The sequence below is a fragment of the Saccoglossus kowalevskii genome, chromosome 6 (genome assembly GCF_978046115.1).
Source record: "Saccoglossus kowalevskii chromosome 6, keSacKowa6.1, whole genome shotgun sequence".
Classification (NCBI taxonomy): domain Eukaryota; kingdom Metazoa; phylum Hemichordata; class Enteropneusta; family Harrimaniidae; genus Saccoglossus; species Saccoglossus kowalevskii.
The window spans coordinates 42,060,995-42,085,359 of record NC_140646.1 but is presented as its reverse complement, the minus strand read 5'-3'; the positions used below and the strand labels follow the sequence as shown (position 1 = coordinate 42,085,359).

The following is a 24,365-nucleotide window of genomic DNA, read 5'->3' as shown; positions in this document are numbered from 1 at the left end:
CATCCACACTATGTTTTGTATGTATTTCAGTCAAAATCAGAATAAGGACATGAATGGACATGGACTATTATGCTACTGGATATTTTTTACTTTGCTGGTCAAACAGGCCGTTACATTGAAAGCCATCACCTACACAACCACTAAACCATATGGCCATCTTACCTTCTGTTAGTACAATATATAATACCTAGTCTGTAAGGCTCATGCCACCAACCTACAAATATCACACATTTGTCACCATTGCTCCAAATTGCCTACAAATAAAATATATTGATTTCATTTTTTATTTCTGAATTATAAATGTATAGGACTAATTTAAAATGTGTGAGACACATTTTGATCATACAGGGTTAGATCACCAGACAATCTGTTTACTCACTAAATTCGTTGGTCAACAAAGAAGAAGATTTTGAATTACATGCAAAGATTTTGAATTACATGCAAAGATTTTGATCAGAACACTTTATCATGAAATAGATCCAGATTCTTACTTGACCGGGTGAGATGTCATGTGGAATCGATTCCAAAATGGTCACTTCTTCTGACTCCAGATCCAGAATGCATAAAACAGGAAAACTCTTAGAAACCAACTGTTCACCCCAGTCTCCATGGAAAACAAACTGATTTCCCTGAAAGAAAGTCATTATATTATATTATAAAGGAAAGATGTCCAAAACAATTACTATATCACAACATCATTATAGCAACCATCATCACTAAGTATGATTGTATGAGGATTGACATACTGGTACAGTCTCATCTTTGTTGTTATCTTTTACTTTCTTGTCAAAAAAAGATGATGTCTTTGGTAGTTTCTTCTCAGCCACATACAATAATTTTTTCTCATCTGAGGACCATTCCAGACAACCAAATTGATCTGTAGAAGAATAATTTTGGTGTTAACGCACTAGAAATGACATAAGAGACTGATATGCGAAAAAAGTAGGGGGATCGAGAGCCTCACCGTGTAAGCGTCTTAGCCGTCTATTCCATGATATTGGTCGCCTTTGACCAAAATCATGGTAAGGACGACGTGGTACTTGAGTGAGGGCGCCCCATAAGGGTACTCTGTGTGTAGGCGTCATTGAGGCCTATGTCCTGCGACGAGTTGTAACTTTCAACTCATCTTGGAGCAAGTGCGACGTGTTGCCCAAACAGAGTATGGATTCCCTGTGTGACAATCCCCCCCCCCCTAGCTGTATTTATTGATAAATAACCAAAACATGAAATAAGCACAGAGGAAAAAAAAAAATTACAAAATGATGAAGCAAACTGTAATGATGGGAGGGTGGGAGGAAACTTGAACGATACTCACTGTGTGAAAGCAGGAACTGAATGATGCGATGAGAGTAGCCAAGGCTAAGGGACGCCGTGGATGCACTAACGTGATTAGCTAAGATGGCAAAATGTAAACACATGATGGTTCATGGGATACTAACTAAAATACTGTAGAATACTTTATTTTCGCTGGAATTAATTTTCGCTGAAAAGGCTTTCTGGGCATTTTGCCTGGAATTTATTTTCACTAATTTTTGATGAGATTAATGTGAAATATCGGAAAAAAGTATATTCGCTGGATTTTATTTTCACGGAATCATCGATTCAGCGAAAATAGCGAAAATAAATTCCAAGCGAAAATAAAGTATTCTACAGTAGCACAAACTGGGGAATGATCTATAAAGTAAATACAAGTTACATAATCAAGGGTGGAAGTGAGCTAGCTGACTGATAAAGGTCAAAGGAGTGGGAGACAAAGAGTGCACATTTCAGTGCGTTAAAATACAATTACAAATGTTTTGTAATAGTCACATTACTCAGCAACCAACCTATTTAATCAAACCCAGAGATATGATCAGCAAATTCAGAAATATACTTACCATCCTCATAAACACTTCCATGCTTCTCAAGTGCAAATACATCAATATTTTGAATTTTGTGATTGCTGTCCCAAACCTAACAAAGAAAATTAGTGACTATTGCAAATTTATTCCATAAAAGTATATGTTGAGTCTATTTCACAATTATAAACACCAGAAAAAAAAAACATGATTTCCTTCATTAAGTCCTGACCTTTGACACACATGATGAGAAAAGCAATATCTGCAAATACAAAATCTTTACCTCTACATAATGTTTGTCTTCTCCTTTCTTCAGTGTTATCTTTCGAATCACAGCCGTAAATTTACCAGATGGGGAGGTTTTACTGCGTAATCTGTATTTATCACAAAATGAAAACAAAACAACTGTTCTGATGTAAGTTTTGTATCACATGTCATCTGGAATGTTTGTATTATTAAATTGACTTAAAGGACAGTGGTTCTGTATGTAAACAGACTTAAAGGACAGTGGTTCTGTGAACAGACTTAAAGGACAGTGGTTCTGTAAATTGACTTAAAGGACAGTGGTTCTGTAAATTGACTTAAAGGACAGTGGTTCTGTAAACAGACTTAAAGGACAGTGGTTCTGTAAACAGACTTAAAGGACAGTGGTTCCGTAAACAGACTTAAAGGACAGTGGTTCTGTGAACAGACTTAAAGGACAGTGGTTCTGTAAATTGACTTAAAGGACAGTGGTTCCGTAAACAGACTTAAAGGACAGTGGTTCTGTAAACAGACTTAAAGGACAGTAGTTCTGTAAACAGACTTAAAGGACAGTGGTACTGTAAACAGACTTACAGGACAGTGGTTCTGTAAATTGACTTAAAGGACAGTGGTACTGTAAATTGACTTAAAGGACAGTGGTTCTGTAAACAATACATTTTATACACATTCTATGTGCGATACATTGAACACAATTATCACGTTATTAAATCAGGTAATGGTACATGCCAAACACAAACCATAGTACTTACACTGAATTTAGTTCATTAGGAGCACCATTTATGAAAACATTCTCTACTTTTCCATCTTTGTGTAATACAGTATAATTTCTCTCAAATTTGACATTCTCACTCCGTTCCAGATCTCTTTGACTGCATATTGAGCTGACATTGAAGTAAGATCCCTTATCACATCCAATATATGCACTCACTATAGACGAAGCTTGACAACATTCTCTATAGACCTTAACTGCAGCATCAAGTAGCAACTAAAATATAATACAACTATTTAAATATTCAGGATATATTGATTGGATTTAATGTTTATACCTCCATGGTTTAACAGATTACCGGTAAATGCAGACAATGTGAGCAGGCAATAAATTTACTATGTAACTCAAATTATTGCTATTCATGTCTAGACTTGCATACAGCCTTCTTTGTGTTTTTGGGTGTCTGTTATGTACCCCATATATAAAATGTTTTTTTAAAATCAGTCTCTCACCCCTTTGGCTATTATAACTGATTTTTCATCGATGGAGTGATTCACATTGCAAATGTTGGTTTCCCAGGTGTCTTTAATAAATAACCTATCTAACCGCTGGACTGAATTAATGATATTATCAATTGGTATATCTAAATTTTTAGAACATGTTCTATATTTACCAAAAAAACAATGTTGCTAAGTTTCTAGACTAAAAACTGAATCAAAACAATAGGAAATACTGCAGAACACTTTGAAATAGCCACATACCGTTTTAGCGAATTTGACTCAATGCATGAATTAACTGAATCTTAATTAGCTAAAGTACCAATAATCTCACTGTAAGAATATACTCTTTTCTAATTAGCGACATCTTAATATAGCGAAATTGTGAATTAGCTAAATCAGCTAAAATAACATGCTAGCTAAAAAGACATGTCTTACTGTAGTCTGTACTGTAGTACGACCTTCACTCATTAAAATTCCTGATTCCGAATTACGCTATGAAAAGAACGCAAGTTAACAAACAGAAGGATTCATCCCACAAGATGATTCGTTCCAAGATGATTCATCCCACAAGTTAATTTGTCTCATAATTGTTTGTTACACCATTTTGTTTTTGCCTACGCTGGGTTATACCACAGTTTCTAGTAACCCTGGTTATACAATTTGAATCATCAATTTAACTACAGAAACGAAGTCTGTCGTCAACTCATCTTGAGTAAATAAGTGAACGCAATGATGAGTTCAAAAGAAAAAAGACTTGAAACAAAAGGCTTGAAACAAAAGAGTTAAATCTTAATTAAAACTTGTCTCTTCCCCTACTATCTTAAATGCATGGAGCATGTTTCCGCAACATATATATTTATATTCCATCGTTCACGCCCTTGGAGTTGTATATATTTATAAGATAAATAAAATGTCATATTAAAACAAATCACACCAAATTTTGTGGATATATTTAAACGTGAAAATAAAATTTGAAAGTTACAGACTAAGTTACATCTGAATATTCCTCATGTGAACAATAAACTATTAATATTGTACATTCAATTCGGAATAAGGCTACACTAATTTCTGACTATATTGTAGAACATAATATTGATGCACTTGCAATCACAGAGTCATGGCTGAAAGCCAGTGGCGATGAACCAATCATTAATGAAGTTACACCAGCTGGATACACTTACCGTCATTTTCCGCATGTGAAATCAACTGGTGGAGGGATTGCATTTATATTTAAGTCTAGTATTACAGTCACCACCTGGAAGCCACTACAGAATGTTACTACCTTTGAAGCTGTTGAAGTCACTCTGCGTTACCATGGAATTACTTTTAAAGTCATTATTGTGTATCTCCACCTCCCAACACAAAGAACAAATTCACTGTCTCTAAATTCCTCAATGAATTTGGAGATCTTCTTGAATCTTCATCTACATACACTGGCAATTTATCTATTATTGGGGATTTCAATTTTCACTGGGCAAATGTATCACCGGATTCTAATACTCACAAATTTCAAGAATTACTGGACTCGTGTAATTTAAAACAGTGGGTGAACACTCCAACACACACTCATGGTCACACACTTGATCTGGTCTTCACAAATCCTGACCTAATCCTCAATGTCACTGTTTATATTTCAGATCATTTTCCAATTTATATACAAGTCTTACTACCTAAACCTCCATTAGTTCAAAAGGAAATTAAATATCGTCGTATTGCAGATATTGTTGTGGAAGATTTTGAATGTGACATTAAGGATGCTCTAATCCCCAGCCAACCTTCAGCAGATGAGAACCTGGCTGTTTCTCATTACAACTGGTGCCTCAGGAAACTACTAAATAAACATGCACCGCAACGTAAACAACTTATCACTGTGCGCCCTAATGCAGATTGGTATACAACGGACATAATGGTAGCTAAGAAAACAAGCAGATTTCATGAAAGGAAGTGGCGCACTACGAAACTAGAAATAAACAAGCAAATTTACCGTACCCATTGTTGTAAAGTTAACAAGCTCATTCAGAATGCTAAATCTAAGTACTATTCAGATATAATTGAAGAGAACGCTCACAATCAAAAAGCACTATTTCAGTTATCATCTAATCTAACCACTGATAAAACATCACCACTGCTAACTCATTCTTCATTCAATCAACTCACAGAAACATTTAGTGAATTTTTCACAAACAAAATCACCAATATTCGGCATGGTTTAGATTTAGACAGACAGGGTGATAATAATCCAGTCATTTCTACTTCAAATGCTATATGTACATCTGAACAACTTTCAAGTTTCCAGCCTACTACTATACAGGAACTCAAGAAAATCATTAAGGAATCACCATCTAAATCATGTTGCCTCGACCCAATTCCCACATATTTATTCAAGAAAGTTCAATCACAGATCATACCCTGGTTCATGTATCTCATTAACCTATCTTTCCAACAAGAACTTGTACCAGCTAATCTGAAGTCTGCAGTTGTCATACCACTGCTTAAAAAGAAAACACTTGATCAGCAAATACTCAATAATTACCGACCTAACTCTAACCTACCTTTCCTTTCAAAAGTTCTGGAAAAAGTCGTCGCCAGGAGACTAAATGACTACCTTGCTAAGAACTCTCTTCTAGAACCTCTCCAGTCTGCATACAGGAAATTTCACAGCACCGAGACAGCACTCATCAAAGTCCACAATGACATATCAATGTGTATTGATGCAGGACAATATGTTATCCTTGTCCTCCTAGACCTGTCTGCTGCCTTTGACACAATCGACCGTGACATCCTTCTTGCACGGCTAGCAGATATGGGCATATGTGATCTCGCCTGGCAATGGCTAGCTTCATATCTCACCAACAGACATCAGTCAATTGTCATTAATGGTCATTCATCTAAAGAAACAATGCTTCATTATGGAGTTCCCCAAGGATCAGTACTCGGTCCCCTGTTATTCTCAATTTACATCTCATCACTTGGTCAAATTATTCGTCACCACAATCTTCATTTTCACCAATACTCTGATGACAATCAACTTTACCTTTTTTTCACTAAAGATAACATTTCAGCTGCCACATCCCAAATTGAAAATTGCCAATCTAACATTAAGGCTTGGATGGTTAACAACAAACTACAGCTAAATGATGGTAAAATAGAGATATTGCCAATCCGTTCAAAATTTGACCTATCTCCAAACCCCTTGCATGTTATCAACATTGGATCAACACTTGTTAAACCGGTTAAAGCAGCTCGCAACATTGGTGTCATCTTCGATGATTCACTTCAGTTCAGTAAACACATCATCAGTACATGCCAAAGAATATACATGCATATCAGATGCATAGGACTCATTCGCCAACATCTATCTGAGCATACCTGTCTTAAACTCATTTACTCTATTATAACCGCTAAACTGGATTACGGCAATGCCTTACTATATGGCTTACCAAAATAACAGATACACATGCTTCAGAGGGCTCAAAACTGTGCTGCCCGTCTAATTACACGTACCACAAAATTTGATCATATCACTCCTGTTCTTTGTAAATTACATTGGCTGCCAGTTCACTATAGGATACACTTCAAAATTTTACTACTCACGTACAAGTACCGACCTTATTCACAAAAATCAAAACCAGAGAACCCTTCGCTCAAGTAAGAAACATACACTTACCATACCTCGACCATAAGCAAGAGGGGAGACACACGTAATAGTTTAATTGAGCTTAGGACTTTTCTCGCCAGTTACTAAGCATGAAGCTATGGCAATATGTATGTTTTCAGAAAGCTGAAATATAGTAGAATACGATCATGTATGCTTTATGTTAATATTTGCTCAGGGGATTAGATTATGATCGTTCATGTGAACCTCTTATATATAGAGAGTTTTTTTGAAGGATTGGTCGTTTCTCTGTTTTCCTTTTTTCTATGTTTCTGATTTTCATGGACTAAATTTAGTGAATGTCCCCGAGTTCTTGTGGCAGTAACTCAATGTCAACGACTCACATAAACGTCCATGAGACATCATATTTTAGACCATTTTGTGGCGAATAGATTGTGCAATTTATACATCGTTAGCGTTAAGAAAAGTATTAAAAGAAGACAATTTGGATAAATACATGTAGCTAATTAATTACCAAATGTCTACCATTTCGATCATACTTTATAAATATACAAGTATCTGATCTGTGAGGACTATTATATCATGAACAATTGGTTGGTTGTTTCTTAAAAAGTTACAAAACTAAAAGCTAACTCGAACAAGATGGTGTACCGCGCAATTATTTTAATCAAGGCCCTTTGTTGAACAGCCTCAACAGTGCAATTGGTTCTCCAAACACAGGGCAGCCATCATGACAGCATATATTTACTTACGGGATATACATGCCTTCAAGTACAGATATGTTTGCATTACTCTCAGCCTATGGAGAGTGTACCGTTATCGGGTTTGTTATAATCAATTAGTCAGCACTGTTTTTTTCTCTTGATGAAAATCAAAATGTGGCGTTGGCCATACTCATAGAGAACCATGATGTTGAAGTGTGGTTCCAGATAGAGGAGGCAGTATTTCCATGTTACTACTAAGTTTACACATTGCGTGACGACGCTTTCCAATGCTACGAGCTGCGATCACCAGCTTACAGTTTACATCTAAAGAATGTCAACTCTTTTTCAACGCCAAAAAAATGTAAGTCGTGGAGTTGCATTTTGGATTCATACACTTATAAATAAAGATGACTCCTCCAGCCATAGCGGATGTTCGTGTTTTATGCCAAAACGACATTCCCTCTTTTACATTAATGACACATCAATATATATACAGCGTCTGTATCCAGGATTTCTATCTCCTCCTCGTCTGAACTGTCGGTGTCACTGTGACAATCACTCAGGAAAATTTGTGCGCAGAACTTTTGTTATAACTGTCAATAAGCTCATCTTCAAACCACTCTGTGGGCTGACTATAATATGAGCCCAGGTCACTTTCATTTAGATGTCTATTAACCGCATCGAATATTTTTCGGCGGCCAGGTTTTTTTCATTTTAGAATTCCTTTCCATGACATATGCCATAAAACACACAGAGAAAAGCTTAATGTTTGTCTGTGTTTCCATTGCGATCATATAACGGACACTACAGGGGGGGGGGGGGTCGTATGTGAGGGTGCTGTTCAAAAGGGTGCTACAAAACTATTGCTAAACTACTGTTCTACATAACTCTGAAAATATCTACATTATGATGGTAACAATCAAAACAGTAGCACGAGGTAATGTTTGCATCGCCATATTTAAAGTGGTCTGACATGACCTACACCGGAAGACCACAATATGGCCTCGGGGGAAACAGCTAGTCACGTGATTTCACGCATGCATTCAGCACTGAATAAATAAAAATGCATACTAATTAGGCAACATTGCCAACGGCTTGAGCAATCTTGAGCAATAATACCAATAGTATGGTACATTACCCATCTACAATATATGAGAAACTTGTTCATTGCAACATCGCCATAAACAAGAAAAGTGCCAAGTCTCGTCACAATGCCCGCCATAATCGGCGATTATTCGTACCGGGGAAAGTGAGTTAACAAACACAGGCCTGTAAATTTTTTACATTTGCAACATTTATTAAGCATTTAATATAAAGCAGAACATGTTTTTGCCAGTATTAACAACTTTACTGGCCGAAATTTATGTATTTTTCTACCTGATGAATTATTCATGTATATTAATAACGTCGGGAAAGGACCAATTACGTCATGCGACACCCCCCTGGGACACTATTTATAGAATAAACAGGATATAATAAAGCTGGATGGTCAACAAATCTGTCACTTAACACGATATGTAAATGTATGGAGGATATGTTTACCTACAACTGAATTTGTAAAAATAAACTGAAATTATGCACCAAAGGCATCGCAGACAGTAAATTTGGACCAAAGATAAAGAAAGTACACAATATAATGTTTCATAATCTGAAATGTTTTGAAATTTTTTTTTTTTAGTTTTTCCCCTCTCGCTACCTAAATTCAGCTGAGAAAAGTGGATTTCCAGTGGAAAAAGATAATTTTCCAGTGTGTTCGCAGAGTAAATATGACCATGACATAGTTTTTCAACTCCCAAAATACCCACAAAAAAATGAAAATATTACGATATAGCCAAAGATAATTTACATGTTTGTTATTCTTGCAGAGGCTGAGTACGAGTTGGTTGAAAGATGATGGCAGTCCTATTTCTGGGGAATTTTTACATTGCAATTTGGAAACAGCAGTTTACTGTAACTCTGCATGTTCGGAACATTCAAAATCTGTCCTATCTTCCGGTTCATTGATCTAAGGTCACAAAACATGCACAAGCACAAATATTTTTTTTAATATTTTTAATATTTTTTTTATTAGACGCATAAAATCCTTAGGAAAGGATAAAAAGGGTCTTACAGAAAGAAATTAAAACAAACTACAATCTAAAAAATAAAACAAAAAATAAAAACTTTTCTAAAAAAATAAAACAAATCAAAAACAATAAAGACAATTTGCAGCCAATGGTGAATACAGAATATAGAATGAACACAAAATGTTGCCTAATACACTGATAGTTGTTGCTGTTTTGTTCCATAGCTGTTTTTTAGGAAGACTGCTAAGGCTGGTGCTAGAGTATGGTTTGCCATAATCAAAATGAATTTATTCTATTTTCTTTATCAAAATTTGGAACTTTATTTTGTACAGTCAGGAATAATTTGTCCCTATGGTGACTGTAAGCTGGACATTTCATTACAAAATGTTGCTCATCCTCAACTATATTTTGGCTGCACATATCACATGTTCTTTTATCCAGCGGCACATTATTATGTCTGCCTTTCTCAATTTTAAGGTCATGGTTGCTTGTCCTGAATTTTGCAATTAACCTTCTAAGACCATGGTTCTGCATATTAATTAGGTAATTTTCAATTTTTAAATCTTGTTTGAAAAGTCTGTATGTTCTTAGTTTGTTTTTAGCCAAGGTTTGTTTTCTATTATCATTATGCATGTCTAAGATCCATTGGTTCTCAAATGATTTGTTTATTTTTTTATGAATAAAGTCTAAATTTTTCTTAATTATTTTTTCACTTGAGTTTACAATGGTGACAACATCTATATCTTGCATCTATATCTATACCGGTATCTTCAACAAATGATGAACGCGCAAATGCATTCAATTCAGGAACCAAGAAGTTGCATCACCTTTGTGTTTCCAAAGGAAAAAAACTTTGAGGTAAAAAAACAACCAATTTTTGCTCAATCTTCTATGATTTTTTGATAAAATCATTATTTCAGTCTAGCAGTTAGATGAGAGATACCCAGGGAACCAAGTTTGGGATGAAAATCACTTCAGCAATGAAAAATGAGTGACAGACTGCATTTCAAAAACAAGTATATTATATAATAAATAGCGAAAATCACGAAAACCATTTATACATTCACATGATATTGTATTTGTTTTGCGGTAACCTAGTTTTCACGATAACCAATTACCTTCTATGGAGCAACTGTGCTCAACTTTGGAAATGTACACATTTTCATTTCTCACAACAGACCAATTAAAGTTTGTGAATCACGAAAATATGGATTTTACTCCTAATATTTTTTTTATAATACCGGTAATGCACATCGACTCGGACCGCAATAGCAGCAATTTTGGTATATTTTCGTTATAATTTAGACTTTGGCCACTATAATTTCACAATGAGATCGACATACCAATCTGATTACGATTTTATGTGTTTTTGTTTTAGAACCTCAAATTAGTAGGCAAATTCATAATCATGCATCACTAATGGCGTGAATCATTCTACCAACCAAACGCGCCTTGTCCAGAATAGTCCCGACAAAACTGTCCCATTCACATTGAAAACAATGCGGCACGATTGTTCAAAATCAAAAACACAGGGAACTTACCTTAGTGGCCATTTTGAATGGGCGCCTCTTACGGTGACACAAATTTTGATAGGTATGTCAAGGGTCAACTGATTGCTTTTTGCCAATGAAAACAAAAACATTCGACTGAATCCCGACTTGGTCGCATTGTTTTCTCTTCTCATTTTGAGTTTTTGCATTTTTGATTTTTCAGCTTGATACTTTTTCTTGCGTTGATGTTTTCATTGTTTGTTTCTGCGCGACTTTTTCCACCTATTTCATAATTTCACTGTATGCCCACTTTCACATTTGGGAGTTGGGATATTTACGTCAGGCAAGCAGACGATAATGATTTCAGAGGGTCGGCAAGGGGTTTTTTCGTAAGCTGTAATCAATTGTTTTTATTTTCGTAATAATGTAATTTGAATAAACAAAAAACGTAATTTCGTCTTCTAGTTCCTTTCAATTGGTGATTCCACGAACACCTCAAAAATGACCACGTATTTTTTTTTTGTACCAAACAGGGAAAGATATTTTCAAAAAATAGAAAATAATTGATATCGTCACAAGATGAAAAAAATTACAGAGATACCTATATACCCACCAAGTTTTAAATCAATTGAGCTGGTAGTTTTCAAGACGTCGTCGAAAGTAGCTGTTTTGACCAAAATACAATACTAGTATTTATACAAAATCTGAGAGAGATCCACCAAAGGTACTTGTATACTAAACAACAAACACTAAGACTACTGGTTTCCAAGAAGATGAAAGTGCAATTGTTAATCGATGACAGCGGAGCTAAAAAGTTAAAAAATGTTAGTATTCTAGTCGCAAATAAAAATAATTAATGGTTATTTTGTCAATAAAATAATGTAATCAAACAATACAGCAACGTATTCGACATGTTTCCCATTGCTGCGTAAATAGTGTTTGGCTGGTTTGTACATTCAATATTATTTTATCAAATTGACTTACAACAGACCATGATTATCCTTTTTTTGCCATGTATAGTATATTTCTGTTATTTTATCTTTAAACACATTGTTTTTGGCACCAGACAAGTCTGTCACTATACATGTAATACTTATTTTAATAACTTGCTTCTACATCTGCTAAAGTAATGTACCATTTACGTTCGAAGTAAACAGGACATTCCCAAATATTTTAACAATGACATGTAGGAAATAATATCTAATATCAATACTCGACAAGCATTGTTCTTAGTAGAATACCGGGAAGTATATCACATCGGAACTAATATCGCACGTTGTTTCGTTCATGCGCGTCACACACATACCCAGAAGATTCGTGGCAGCAGAAGAATTGTCGCAATGAAATGCATGCAAGAAAACTGAAATGCGTGTAATGCATGTGCTGAGAATAATCATGGTGGACAACAGTAATTCATTAAGTGCGGTTGAACGGGTTGAACAGAGGATTATTCAATGTGTGTCTGAGATTAATAATAATAATAATTTCATTTATTACACCATAATGAAAGTTAACAAATCATTTTAGGCTGTTATGTAACAAATTTAAAAAAAAAAACAGTAACAAAAATAGAAGTTAAAGAAAATTAAGATAAATGCAGTTAAAAATGGCAAATTAGCCTGAGATAGTGTGGTGATATACAATTATGTATGATAAGTACATGTCTATGTGTCATGTTTCTTGAAACAAAGTTTTAAGTATTTAGTCACATGCTTGATTAATTTATGTTCTTTTGTATTAATAACAGTTTTGAATTTGTTTATATTGTTTTCTGATTGAAAAGTGGAGAGTACATTTGTGAATTCTGTAAAGAGTATTTCTCTTTCAGTATTATAAAAATCACACCTTGTTACAAAATGTATTTCATCTTCAATTTTTGATGGAGTGCATTTTTTACAGATTCTTTTTTCTGCTGGTATTTTGGCCTTTTATGTCTGCCAACTTCAATGTGAAGTTTATGGCAGCTCAATCTCAAGTGTGACATGATGTCTTCTCTATTATGTAATAAATGCAGATAGTGTGACGTACTGATATCATTTTTAAGGAGGCTGTATGTTCTAAGCTTAGAATCTGTTCTCTTAATATCGCTAATCCATGAATCTGTGTAGTGGTTCTTAGTTTTCTCTAAGAATGACTTTTTTGATATGGTAATAGGATTTATATTGTAAATGTCCCTAATTTTGTGTATGCCTTCAATCCATGAGTCTTTATAACAATGTTGTTCAAGTTCCCTAACTGCATGGTATGTGTAACTGATAGAACCATTGTTCCTAATACTTTGGTAATATTTAACAGATTGTAGCTGTATATTTGAGATTAATGGTAATCTCCCGAGTTCAAGTCTACAACCAATTGTGCTTGTTCTATTGTTAACATTTAGAATGTGTCTACAGTATTTTATGTGGTATTTTTCAGTTTCAGTTTTGTCCCACTTGTCTGGTTTAATTGTTATTCCCCAAATTTCAGATGCATAGAGAAGTATTGGCAGTTGGACTGTTTCAAATAGTTTTGTCTTAAGCTTAATGTTGTTTGTATTGTTCTTGTAAATGTTTGATAGCATATACTCTGCTTTATCCGAGAATCTGTCCATGGTGTTGATTAAGGAGCCATTTGAGCTAAAAGTTGCACCCAGGTACGTGAATTTGTCAGTTTTTTCCATTGTAGTGTCACCATATCTGAATGATGATACATCTGTTTTGTGGCTATTTTTTGAGAATATTAGAATTTTTGATTTCATCGTGTTCACTTCCAGTCCCCATTTATTGGTGTAGTTATAAAGGTTGTCAAGTGATGACTGCAGACCAGTCTTCGATGTTGAGGTGAGTACAATATCGTCGGCAAATAGTAAGCTTGATATTGGTTGGTTGTCAAGTTCCGGCTCATCAACTGCAGTGACATTTAACAATTCGACCAAGTCATTGATAAAAATGCTAAAAAATGTTGGACTGAGTGGGCATCCTTGCTTTACTCCATTATTAGTCATGAAGGTTGGTGTAATTTTGTCTTTCAGTTTTACATGGAAAATAATGTTGCTGTACATGCTTTTGATTATCTTGTATATGTGGCCATTAATGTTGTTCCTTTGTAATTTGTATAGTAGACCAGTTCTCCACACTGTATCAAAGCATTTTTTTTCATATCGATGAAGCAACAATACAGGTTTTTATTCTTTGATTGGTATTTTTTATCATGGTGTGTAGTGTTAGAATATGGTCTACAGTACGGTGCTTTATTCTAAATCCTGCCTGATTTTTATGAATAATATTGTTGTTTTCTAAATATCTGTTTATTCTGTTATTCATAATCATTGCAAATAGCTTCCCGATGGTGCTGCTAGTAGAAATGCCTCGATAATTCCCAGGATTTAAGGGGTCATCTTTCTTATGTTCCAAGTATCTGGGTACTGTCTTTTGTGTAATATGTCCTTTGTGTAATATATAGCTTTTGAAGTGCTGTTACTAGCAGTGGACCGCCAAATTTTAGCATCTCCGCTGGTAACCCATCTATCCCTGAAGATTTTCCCATCTTTAAATGTCTAAAACAGACCATGATTTCTTTGACTGAGATGTCTTCGTTTATAATTTCATTCTGAATGTTGTTTTCCTCCTCAGAAGTCAGCTGTTTGTCTATTTCTTCTTGTCGGCTGATTGGTATGTTAGAATTTTTACCTATGGACTGAAAATGGTTTATCCATTTGTGATATGGTATGTCTGGTAGTTGATTTGTATTGTTCTTATTGGTGTATTTTCCAATCAATTTCCAGAATTCCTGAGTATTAGTCTTGGTGTTCAAACTATTAATCTTGCCCTGCAAAGTTATCCACTGTTGTTTTTGTAAGGTCTTTACATATTTTGGGATTTTCTGTGTTGTTTTTTTCACAATTAAACAGTCCTCTGCAATTGTTTCTATTGTTTGCTGGAAATTTCTAGCGATTTCATCAGTTGTAAGTGTAGAGAGATCTTTTTGTATGAACTTATTGATGTTATCATGACCTTCCTTGGTTTTTAGATAAAGTGTATACAGATTTTTGGATTCTCTTGACCACTTGTATTTTCCTGGAGTATTTTCTAAATGCTGATTTAAGTTAGTGTTTTTCTCACTGAATCGTGGTAATCTGATCACAGTCGTTATTTGGCAATGGTATGATGCAATAGTGGGTTCATGTACATTGAAGTTCATGACATGTTGTTGTAGCTGGTTGTCACAGATTGTATAGTCCACTGTACTTGCACCATTCTATTCATAGCATGTGAGTCTTCCTAATCTGTCTCCTATTCCCCTTCCATTTAAAATGACCATCTAATTGGACCTGCACATTTTTATCAAGTCTTCTCCAAATGTATTTTTCTGGGTGTCCATGTTATGTCGCTTTTTGGTTAGTGTATCACATGTGTAAATACCGGGTGTTGGTATATAGTTGTCCTCATCGTCTTCTATAGTGTCCACTAAGTTGGCTGTTCGGGCATTGAAATCTCCTTGTAGCATGACATAACCATTTTGTTTGTAGGTGTGGATTTCTGATTGTAATATACTATAGGGGTCTGTATTTTTCTTTTCATAATATGATGAGTTGGATGGTGGGATGTAGACTGTACACAGGTAAATATCCTTTTCCAATTTGAAAAAGTTTATACATAATCAGCACCACAGAGTAAAGTCACTTGTTTGTTGTTGAATAGTTACACCAAGAATGAAGATGGTGATGCCGCCTGAGTTGCGCAATGCTTTGTTTGGCTTTTCCCTAATCTTATGGAAAGCGAAGTATCCTTCTGAAGTTGGTATAAGGTTGATGGAATTATTATCTAGCCAGGTTTCCGTGAAACCATGAATGTGGTATTCTTGGATTGTTGTTTGCATATTCAGCAATTGTTTTGTCTTGTTGTCTTGGGCTGATGTATTAAGTATATAGTTGTAACGTAGTCCTTGTGAGTTTAATTGACCAATATGTAATAGTTGGTGTTTAATTCTTGTATTTGTTGTACTGCCGATAATTATTGCTTCGAGTCTGATTGCAGTGATTGCAGTTGAGTTTCAATGAATTTCACTCTGGAGATTATCATTACCAGTTTTTCTCCAAACTTGTTGGAAGTTGTAATGTTTTCCAGGTGTTGCAGCAATAGCTGAGTAACTGGCATCTTTTCTGTCAGTTGAAATGGTGTATGATGGTTTATACATGTATATATTTTTTTCTTCATGATGGCTGATTTGATGTTGTTAATAAGGATGACTGAACCCTCTTCTTTACTCACATTAATGCCATCTTTACTTAGATGAGACTGACCAATGTTTGACATACTCATTGTGAATCTAGTGGTCTTGTTGCACATTCTTTCAATTGCTTTGTTGACTGCTTCATAAGATTCCATTGTTTTCCTATTCCAAGTACTTCTTATAGTAACATCACATAGAAATAGTTTGGTATTTGGTAGTTTCTGTTGTACAGTAGATATCAAATCTTTGTAATTATCAATGATTTGTTCTATGTTGCTTCCATTATCTATGTCATTACCTACAATATTAATAGTGAGACTCTTTATGGAAAGTGGAATGTCATTTTCAAGAAAAGCATGTCTCATTGAATCAATGGTTGCTCCTCGATAGGTTAACACCATCTGATTTTTTGCTAATCTGGCATTACTGATGTTGGATGTTTGGGAATCGCTCAAGATCAAATGTTCAACTCTCCTAGGGATGTTGCGAATATAACTGTGGTGAGTCTTGTTTAGTGAACTATAAACAGGTGGTACTAAAGCAGGGGGCCTCTCTTTTTGGGTAGCTGTCACTGGAATTGGTTTACCTGTTTTTCCTGATTTTCCTGGGTGAGACTACTGTTGTCCAGCCTTTCACATTATCAGCATTCTCATTTATGGTTATTGCAGGTTTGCTGTTATTAATGGTATGCGCTGGTATCGTTTCCTTTCTTATCGCTTCATCTAAATAAGTGTGTAATTTATCAAATCTTTCGTCGATGAAATTGAAATGCTTCTTATCAAGTTTACTTCTGAGGTTATTATTCACTTTTGTCTTATTAGATAGTTCTTCTTTCATTTGTGATAACTGTATTACGTTTATATTATTATCAACAATGTAATTGTTCTTCTTTCTGTTCTTTGCCCCTCGATGTGTCCTTAAGGTTGTTGATCTCCTGTTTTTGTGTTTTAATTTCTTTTTCTAGAGCAGTAACATCATGGTGGTTACACTTACTATGATCTAGTGATGTCAGATTTTTAAGGATCTGGTTACAACCTTCAGTGATCTTTGAGTCTAAATTTGTCACCATTGATGCTTGTGTTTGTTGTATATGTTCAAGTAGACTCATGATAACATGAAGTGAAGACTGTGGTAGATGTGATTGTTGTTGAAGTGGTGAACTCAGTAATTTAGGATTATTCCTGACTGGTATTCTGCTTGGAGTAACATCCTTTACTGTAGGTCTTCTTGTGTCAATTTTAAAAGATGTATGAATGGTATCTTCATCTTTACATGACTTGCTAGGTTTTTCTTTGGAGTGTCTGTTGGTCTTGCTAGTTTGTGCTACAGTGTTTGCAATTGTTTTCAGCTTCTCCTTTGTCTTGTCTTCATTTTTCTTTGATATCCTGTCCACATCTGTCGTCTCTAAAGCAAATCTGTTGCTTTATAACGTGAGGTTGGCTGTCTTATACTCTGAGGTCTTTAAGCTATCATTTGTGACACTGTAGGTTGTGTTACCTTTAATTTAATATCTAATAACTGACTAAGTTTTTGAAAGAAAATGTTTCCTTCATTAAGAATCCAATTAAAGTAATCAGTGCTCTGTATTACAACTGCACCATTCTTGTATATCTTAAATGTTACAGTGCTATTATCAAAGTTAATTAGATGAAGTTGTTCACTGCCCTCATTCTTTTTTATACAACAATTCAACTGTTCTACTGGGTAAACAGATTTGAGAGCCTGGATCCAAATATCCCTGAAATTTGTAGATGATTTAATGCTAACACTACATTTATTAAAAATTATATCTATTTCACTACCTATATACTTCTCAAGAAAATCTTTAACCTGATCATAATTACTTAATGGTTGCTTAGAGGGGGTAATATCACTTCCTAAGGCCATAGTGTACAGGTAAATTATGGTAACAGTGTAACAGGAAGTTATATCTATTTCACTACCTATATACTTCTCAAGAAAATCTTTAACCTGATCATAATTATTTAATGGTTGCTTAGAGGGGGTAATATCACTTCCTAAGGCCATAGTGTACAGGTAAATTATGGTAACAGTGTAACAGGAAGTGACACTGTAACAAACAACTTGACCCTTGACACTGCTATATAGAGTTATATAATTAGGTGTTAAGTCAAATGTTATATAATTAGGTGTTAAGTCAAATGTTATATAATTAGGTGTTAAGTCGAATGTTATATAATTAGGTGTTAAGTCGAATGTTATATAATTAGGTGTTAAGTCAAATGTTATATAATTAGGTGTTAAGTCAAATGTTATATAATTAGGCGTTAAGTCAAATGTTTATAATTAGGTGTTAAGTCAAATGTTATATAATTAGGTGTTAAGTCAAATGTTATATAATTAGGCGTTAAGTCAAATGTTTATAATTAGGTGTTAAGTCAAATGTTATATAATTAGGTGTTAAGTCGAATGTTATATAATTAGGTGTTAAGTCGAATGTTATATACTTAGGTGTTAAGTCGAATGTTATATAATTAGGTGTTAAGTCAAATGTTATATAATTAGGTGTTAAGTCAAATGTTATATAATTAGGTGTTAAGTCATGTTATATAATTAGGCGTTAAGTCAAATGTTATATAATTAGGTGTTAAGTAAAATGTTATATAATTAGGTGTTAAGTCAAATGTTATATAATTAGGTGTTAAAGTCACATGTTATATAATTAGGTGTTAAGTCAAATGTTATATAATTAGGTGTTAAGTCAAATGTTATATAATTAGGTGTTAAGTCAAATGTTATATAATTAGGTGTTAAGTCATGTTATATAATTAGGCGTTAAGTCAAATGTTATATAATTAGGTGTTAAGTAAAATGTTATATAATTAGGTGTTAAGTCGAATGTTATATAATTAGGTGTTAAGTCGAATGTTATATAATTAGGTGTTAAGTCGAATGTTATATACTTAGGTGTTAAGTCAAATGTTATATAATTAGGTGTTAAGTCAAATGTTATATAATTAGGTGTTAAGTCAAATGTTATATAATTAGGTGTTAAGTCGAATGTTATATAATTAGGTGTTAAGTCGAATGTTATATAATTAGGTGTTAAGTCAAATGTTATATAATTAGGTGTTAAGTCAAATGTTATATAATTAGGCGTTAAGTCAAATGTTTATAATTAGGTGTTAAGTCAAATGTTATATAATTAGGTGTTAAGTCAAATGTTATATAATTAGGTGTTAAGTCAAATGTTATATAATTAGGTGTTAAGTAAAATGTTATATAATTAGGTGTTAAGTCAAATGTTATATAATTAGGTGTTAAGTCAAATGTTATATAATTAGGTGTTAAAGTCACATGTTATATAATTAGGTGTTAAGTCAAATGTTATATAATTAGGTGTTAAAGTCAAGGCTGGACTAGAACAAAAGGTAAAACAGTGAAAATAAATAATGTAGTCAAAAACTTTCAAAAATAATGGTAAAATGGTAATAAAATAGGAATGAAAATAAAAACAAGAATAAAGAAAACTATTAAAATGACTAATAACAACTACAAAAAGTTAAATCTACCTAGAGTCTACATAAAAAAGGGTAAACAAACAATGCACTGTCTTATATCCTGCAAACAATGAAAGCTCTTCCTAACAGGAGGTTAAAAAATAAAGTCACAAACAGGCCCCATTATGGCACATTTAAGATCTAAGATTTAGTACATAGTTAACAGTAACCCTAATAAATAATTAGGTTGCACTAAAAAGAATGAGACTCACCTAGAAACTAACCTAAAAGGAAAAAATCAGGAGAGGTTCACAAAGCTACATGTTATCAACTTGACAGAGCCCTCTAGGTTTTATATATATATTTGTGTTTGTTTAGTATTACCATTATTATTTTTATTTGCATGTCATTCCGTTATAGTAGTTAATTTGTTATCTTTTCGTATGAAGGATTCTTCTGAGTAATTCTCGACCAATGAAAATCATCTAGTTTTAGTCAATGAGAACTGAGATATTTTTTTTACCAATCACCTTACTTGTTATTGCATCTTTTTTCTCCCACGTAATTTATTCATTTGTATTTCCCGCCTACATGTTTTCTCTCACGGTAGATATGCACCTATATAAAGTGCTTGTTTCAGAGATTCGGGGCTTCTTTTTCATGTGTAAGCTATTATTATGCCTGTTGGTTAAGCAATAAACCACATAACGTTTTTTTTTTTTTTTTTTTTTGCATCTACATTTTGACTGAGACGACTAATATATCCCCACAATGTGTGACATTGTTTGATTCTTGATTCTTAAACACAAATTATCAAATATATTAAAATGTAATCAGGAATTTGCTTTATCTGTAAAGTGTAAAACCCCATGATGTAAATGAAACTTTCATTTTATTTCCTGTAAAAACGTAAAATGCCCTTTTTTTATTTTCTGTAGCCTGTACAAACGACCCCCCCCCAATTTTATTCAAAAGTAAATTTAATTTTTCCAAGTTTTTCTTTAAAAATAAATATTTGGGCCCGCTAGACCAAAGTTGCCCTTGAGACAAATCCTATAAAACTCGGGTAGTTCTCTGAACGACATTAAAGGACAAATCCTCATGGTATTTTCAAATCAGCCTCTTAGCTGCCTCCGTCGGCAAATTATTCACAAGAATTTTAATTTGAATTACAGACTGACAGCATTCTTTCAAACTAACATTTTAAATCATATGAAGCTGTCGTTCCACATTATAATAAAATAGTTTTGTTATTGTTTTCATTAAACGAAGTACATTCTTTTTTTATTGATTGCCCTGCTAAGGTTCCGTACATTGCAAATTTTAAGAAAGCTGTGAGGACGGATAAATATATACAGTTGCAATAGGTAAACGTAGTCCCTGGTAATTTACATTCAATAAAACAAGGAGTTTAATGCAATGATCCTTGTGTAATATCTAACTTACTCTCTTGTTATTGCTATTTGTGTTGTGGAATTCCACACCTTTTCACAGTTTTGCTATTTTCAAAGGCAACCTTTTCGATTTTTACTACATTGCGCGAACTTTCCAGACTAATTTTCCGATCTCACAATTTTTTTTATTATTTTTTCCAGTTAAACTTCATAGCGTTCTAATTGTCCAATGCAACTTTCTATTTTCACGACAGGCTTTTCGGACGTAAACTTCCCAGACTTCCCGCACAACATTCAAGACGCGGGTGTCGAAAACAACTTTTCCACTATTCCGACGTTTGTTTTTAGTAGGACGTTCCACTGTTCAGCCTTCAAAAGAAACTTACATTGAAGACCACTTTTTTCTCATTGCAAACCACGTTTCAAAGTTTTCTGAGGTTGCAGAAAACGTTTTCAGCTACCAATACAATTCTTCACAAACATGTTATGGGCTCATACCACTAATTGAAACTCCATAGACGACAATTTTAATATATGAGAAGATTGCTATATGAAAATGATAAAGTTAAAAACATGGCTCAAAATGAGAAATCAACATGCCCGTGATACACGCCTACAAACAGGTGCACCTAAGAAAAAAATATTTAATAAATTTCATCGGTTCTTGCAAGGCATTTAAAGGAGAGATACAAGTTCGTGAGCACTTGGGAGTGAATTTTTTTTTTTTTTTTTTTTGCTTTTTATTATCCGAACGGTCTTGGCTATGGACTGTTAAAATTTTGTAGAATTTTGAATAGTGGGACATACATAACTCAAAAGACGATTTTAAAATATAGATAACAGGTGCAAACATTCTCTCTTTTGAATGCTTAGCAAGATGTAGCAAGGCTGTACATAAATAATAAAAAAGAAACATGGTGAGGAAAAGTAATAACGGGATCTCCATATTATGCATTATATTAACTTTTTACAAAACGATAATACATTTAAATTTGGAACTGTTACAGCCATTTTAATTATCAGCAGTACCAAACTAGACGCTTTGACCCTTTGTTTTGACATTTTCACAAATGATTGACAATGTGTTTATCTTCAAAACGCGGTCGGGCCATTGTTTTTGGTTGAACAGTCTTACAACAATCGTACAGACAACGAGCATGGGTGTTAATTCATGCATAAACTTGAAGTAGTGAAATTTGAGCTGCTGCCCTGCAAAATTGACAACTGGTAGACAGTTTTTAAGACGGCACTTTCTTCATAGTAAACATATGTACCCGTAAACCAATTTTGACAGATGGTTTAGAAGCTAATTTTTTTTATTCACTTTTATTCACTTTTGACCAAAAAAGCACATTTTTGTGCATATTTCAAACTAGTGTCCATGAAAAAAAAATGCTGACAAAATTTTAAAATTCATACAATAAGCTTTCCGAAAATATATAGTTTTGTGGACAAGGGAGGTCATATTGGTTTCCTAATTAACTAATTAAAAAACCTCTATATGCGGTTATTGGTTGATTAGTAGCGTGAGACCTTATGTGCATGGTTTTCCACGACATGAATATTTCGCACTTGCGCCCTCTATCAATTCAAGTCATCAACCGCATATAGAGGGCGACATGTTTGTTTTTATGCCATCTTTGAAAAGTGTATACCGGCAATAGGATCGTTTCATTAGAGGTCTGACAGTGAAGTGACTGCGGGTGAAATGACTGCGTCATCATCTGTTGTCAGGTATTCAACTAAAGTCACTCTGAACGCAGGGGATAAACGCTAACGATTCATGATGCTTCAATGATAAACTACAAGGAGGCTAGGATTCGGGTGCAATCACCTGTTTTTTTAATTGCAGACAATTAAAAAATGGACCCAAAAGACCAATGCTGTCGGCCAAAAAAAAGGTGTTTTCAGGGGCTCATATCATGTATACTTCAACAGTAGCAGTACTTCAGTGATAATAAAATAAATGCGATTAATTTACCGATTCCTCAAATATTTTGGTAATTACTATATGCTTAACACGCCTGTGATGCTTAATGGGTCTATTTATTTAGTTTCAAGCTTTGTTCAAGATGGCTGCCACTATATATTAAATATAGGTAAATTAATCTCATTTATTTTATTAACATTTGTAGGCCAACAGACTGTGAGGTTCGTGTTCATACACTGGGTACTAGCTGACCCTCTGCCAATGAATCTACAGTGTAATAAGTCCACACCTTTACAATTTTCTGTTGGAGTACTGTAGACAAAATATTGACTAAAAAATATTTGTTTTTTCTACCTGGGTTACACTCAAAAAGTGGGCAATACAAATAAGATTGTCTAGCAGTGCGTTTTATAGTGTGAAATATTGTTTTGTATTACGCAGTCTACATGAGACTGCAAAGTGTGCCTAAGAAATGGGTCAATTATTATAAGCCATGTTCAGGGATGGCCTCTAATTGGTTCAGAGCTTAGTTTGTTGCAATATCGGCACAGAGCGGAAATATCTAAGCCTCTGATTGGCTAACACAGTTGGAAGTGCAAGTACCAACCCGGGGTACCAACATACTGGTAGTATTACCAGTCCAGGCTCACAGGGTATTTAACTCTGGTTTTTAATGCAGGCACTTTCAATTCATTAAATGTTGACAATGTGGAATTTTATAATGTTAATCTGAAGTAGAAATTTTTTTGAAATGTCAACCCTTTGAAAAATATTTATTATTAACAATATGAAACAATTTTCTGTTGAGTTAGGCAATCTTTAGTGGTGATTTGTATCTGTTCATTCAAACCTCCCTAATAAACATGTATTGAAAATTGATATATTTTAATTTTAAACAGTTATAAAAATGTCATAATATCAAAACAATCAATCAGAAATATAATTTGAGTATTGCAGTTAGTCATCAATCACAAATTATTATTATCTGCAGATTATTAAATTTTAATGTTTTAACTATCTGAAATTATAAAAAAATTAGAGTTACGTGATTGAATAAAAAATAAATATGCACACTTAGATGAATGAATATACAATGTACACAAGCTGTATTTAAATTGTATGCTTATTTACATTGTCAGCCAGACAACACAATAATGTCTTTGTGCTGTTCAACTCATAATA

General features: G+C 33.9%; 1 protein-coding gene across 1 annotated transcript in view; it reads right to left on the bottom strand.

Annotated features, from left to right (window-relative positions):
- The window catches only part of LOC100378934 (acylamino-acid-releasing enzyme-like), a 94,916-nt gene extending 83,644 nt beyond the window's left edge, over positions 1–11,272 (bottom strand). The window contains exons 1-7 of the mRNA XM_085500557.1: positions 11,239–11,272; positions 2,852–3,087; positions 2,122–2,212; positions 1,878–1,953; positions 747–877; positions 492–629; positions 163–254 (exon numbers count right to left, since the gene is read on the bottom strand). Of these exons, the coding sequence (XP_085356683.1) occupies positions 163–254; positions 492–629; positions 747–877; positions 1,878–1,953; positions 2,122–2,212; positions 2,852–3,087; positions 11,239–11,250 (776 nt within the window). The 5' untranslated portion in view covers positions 11,251–11,272. The remainder of the gene's footprint in view (positions 1–162; positions 255–491; positions 630–746; positions 878–1,877; positions 1,954–2,121; positions 2,213–2,851; positions 3,088–11,238) is intronic.
- Positions 11,273–24,365: the final 13,093 nt, after the last annotated feature.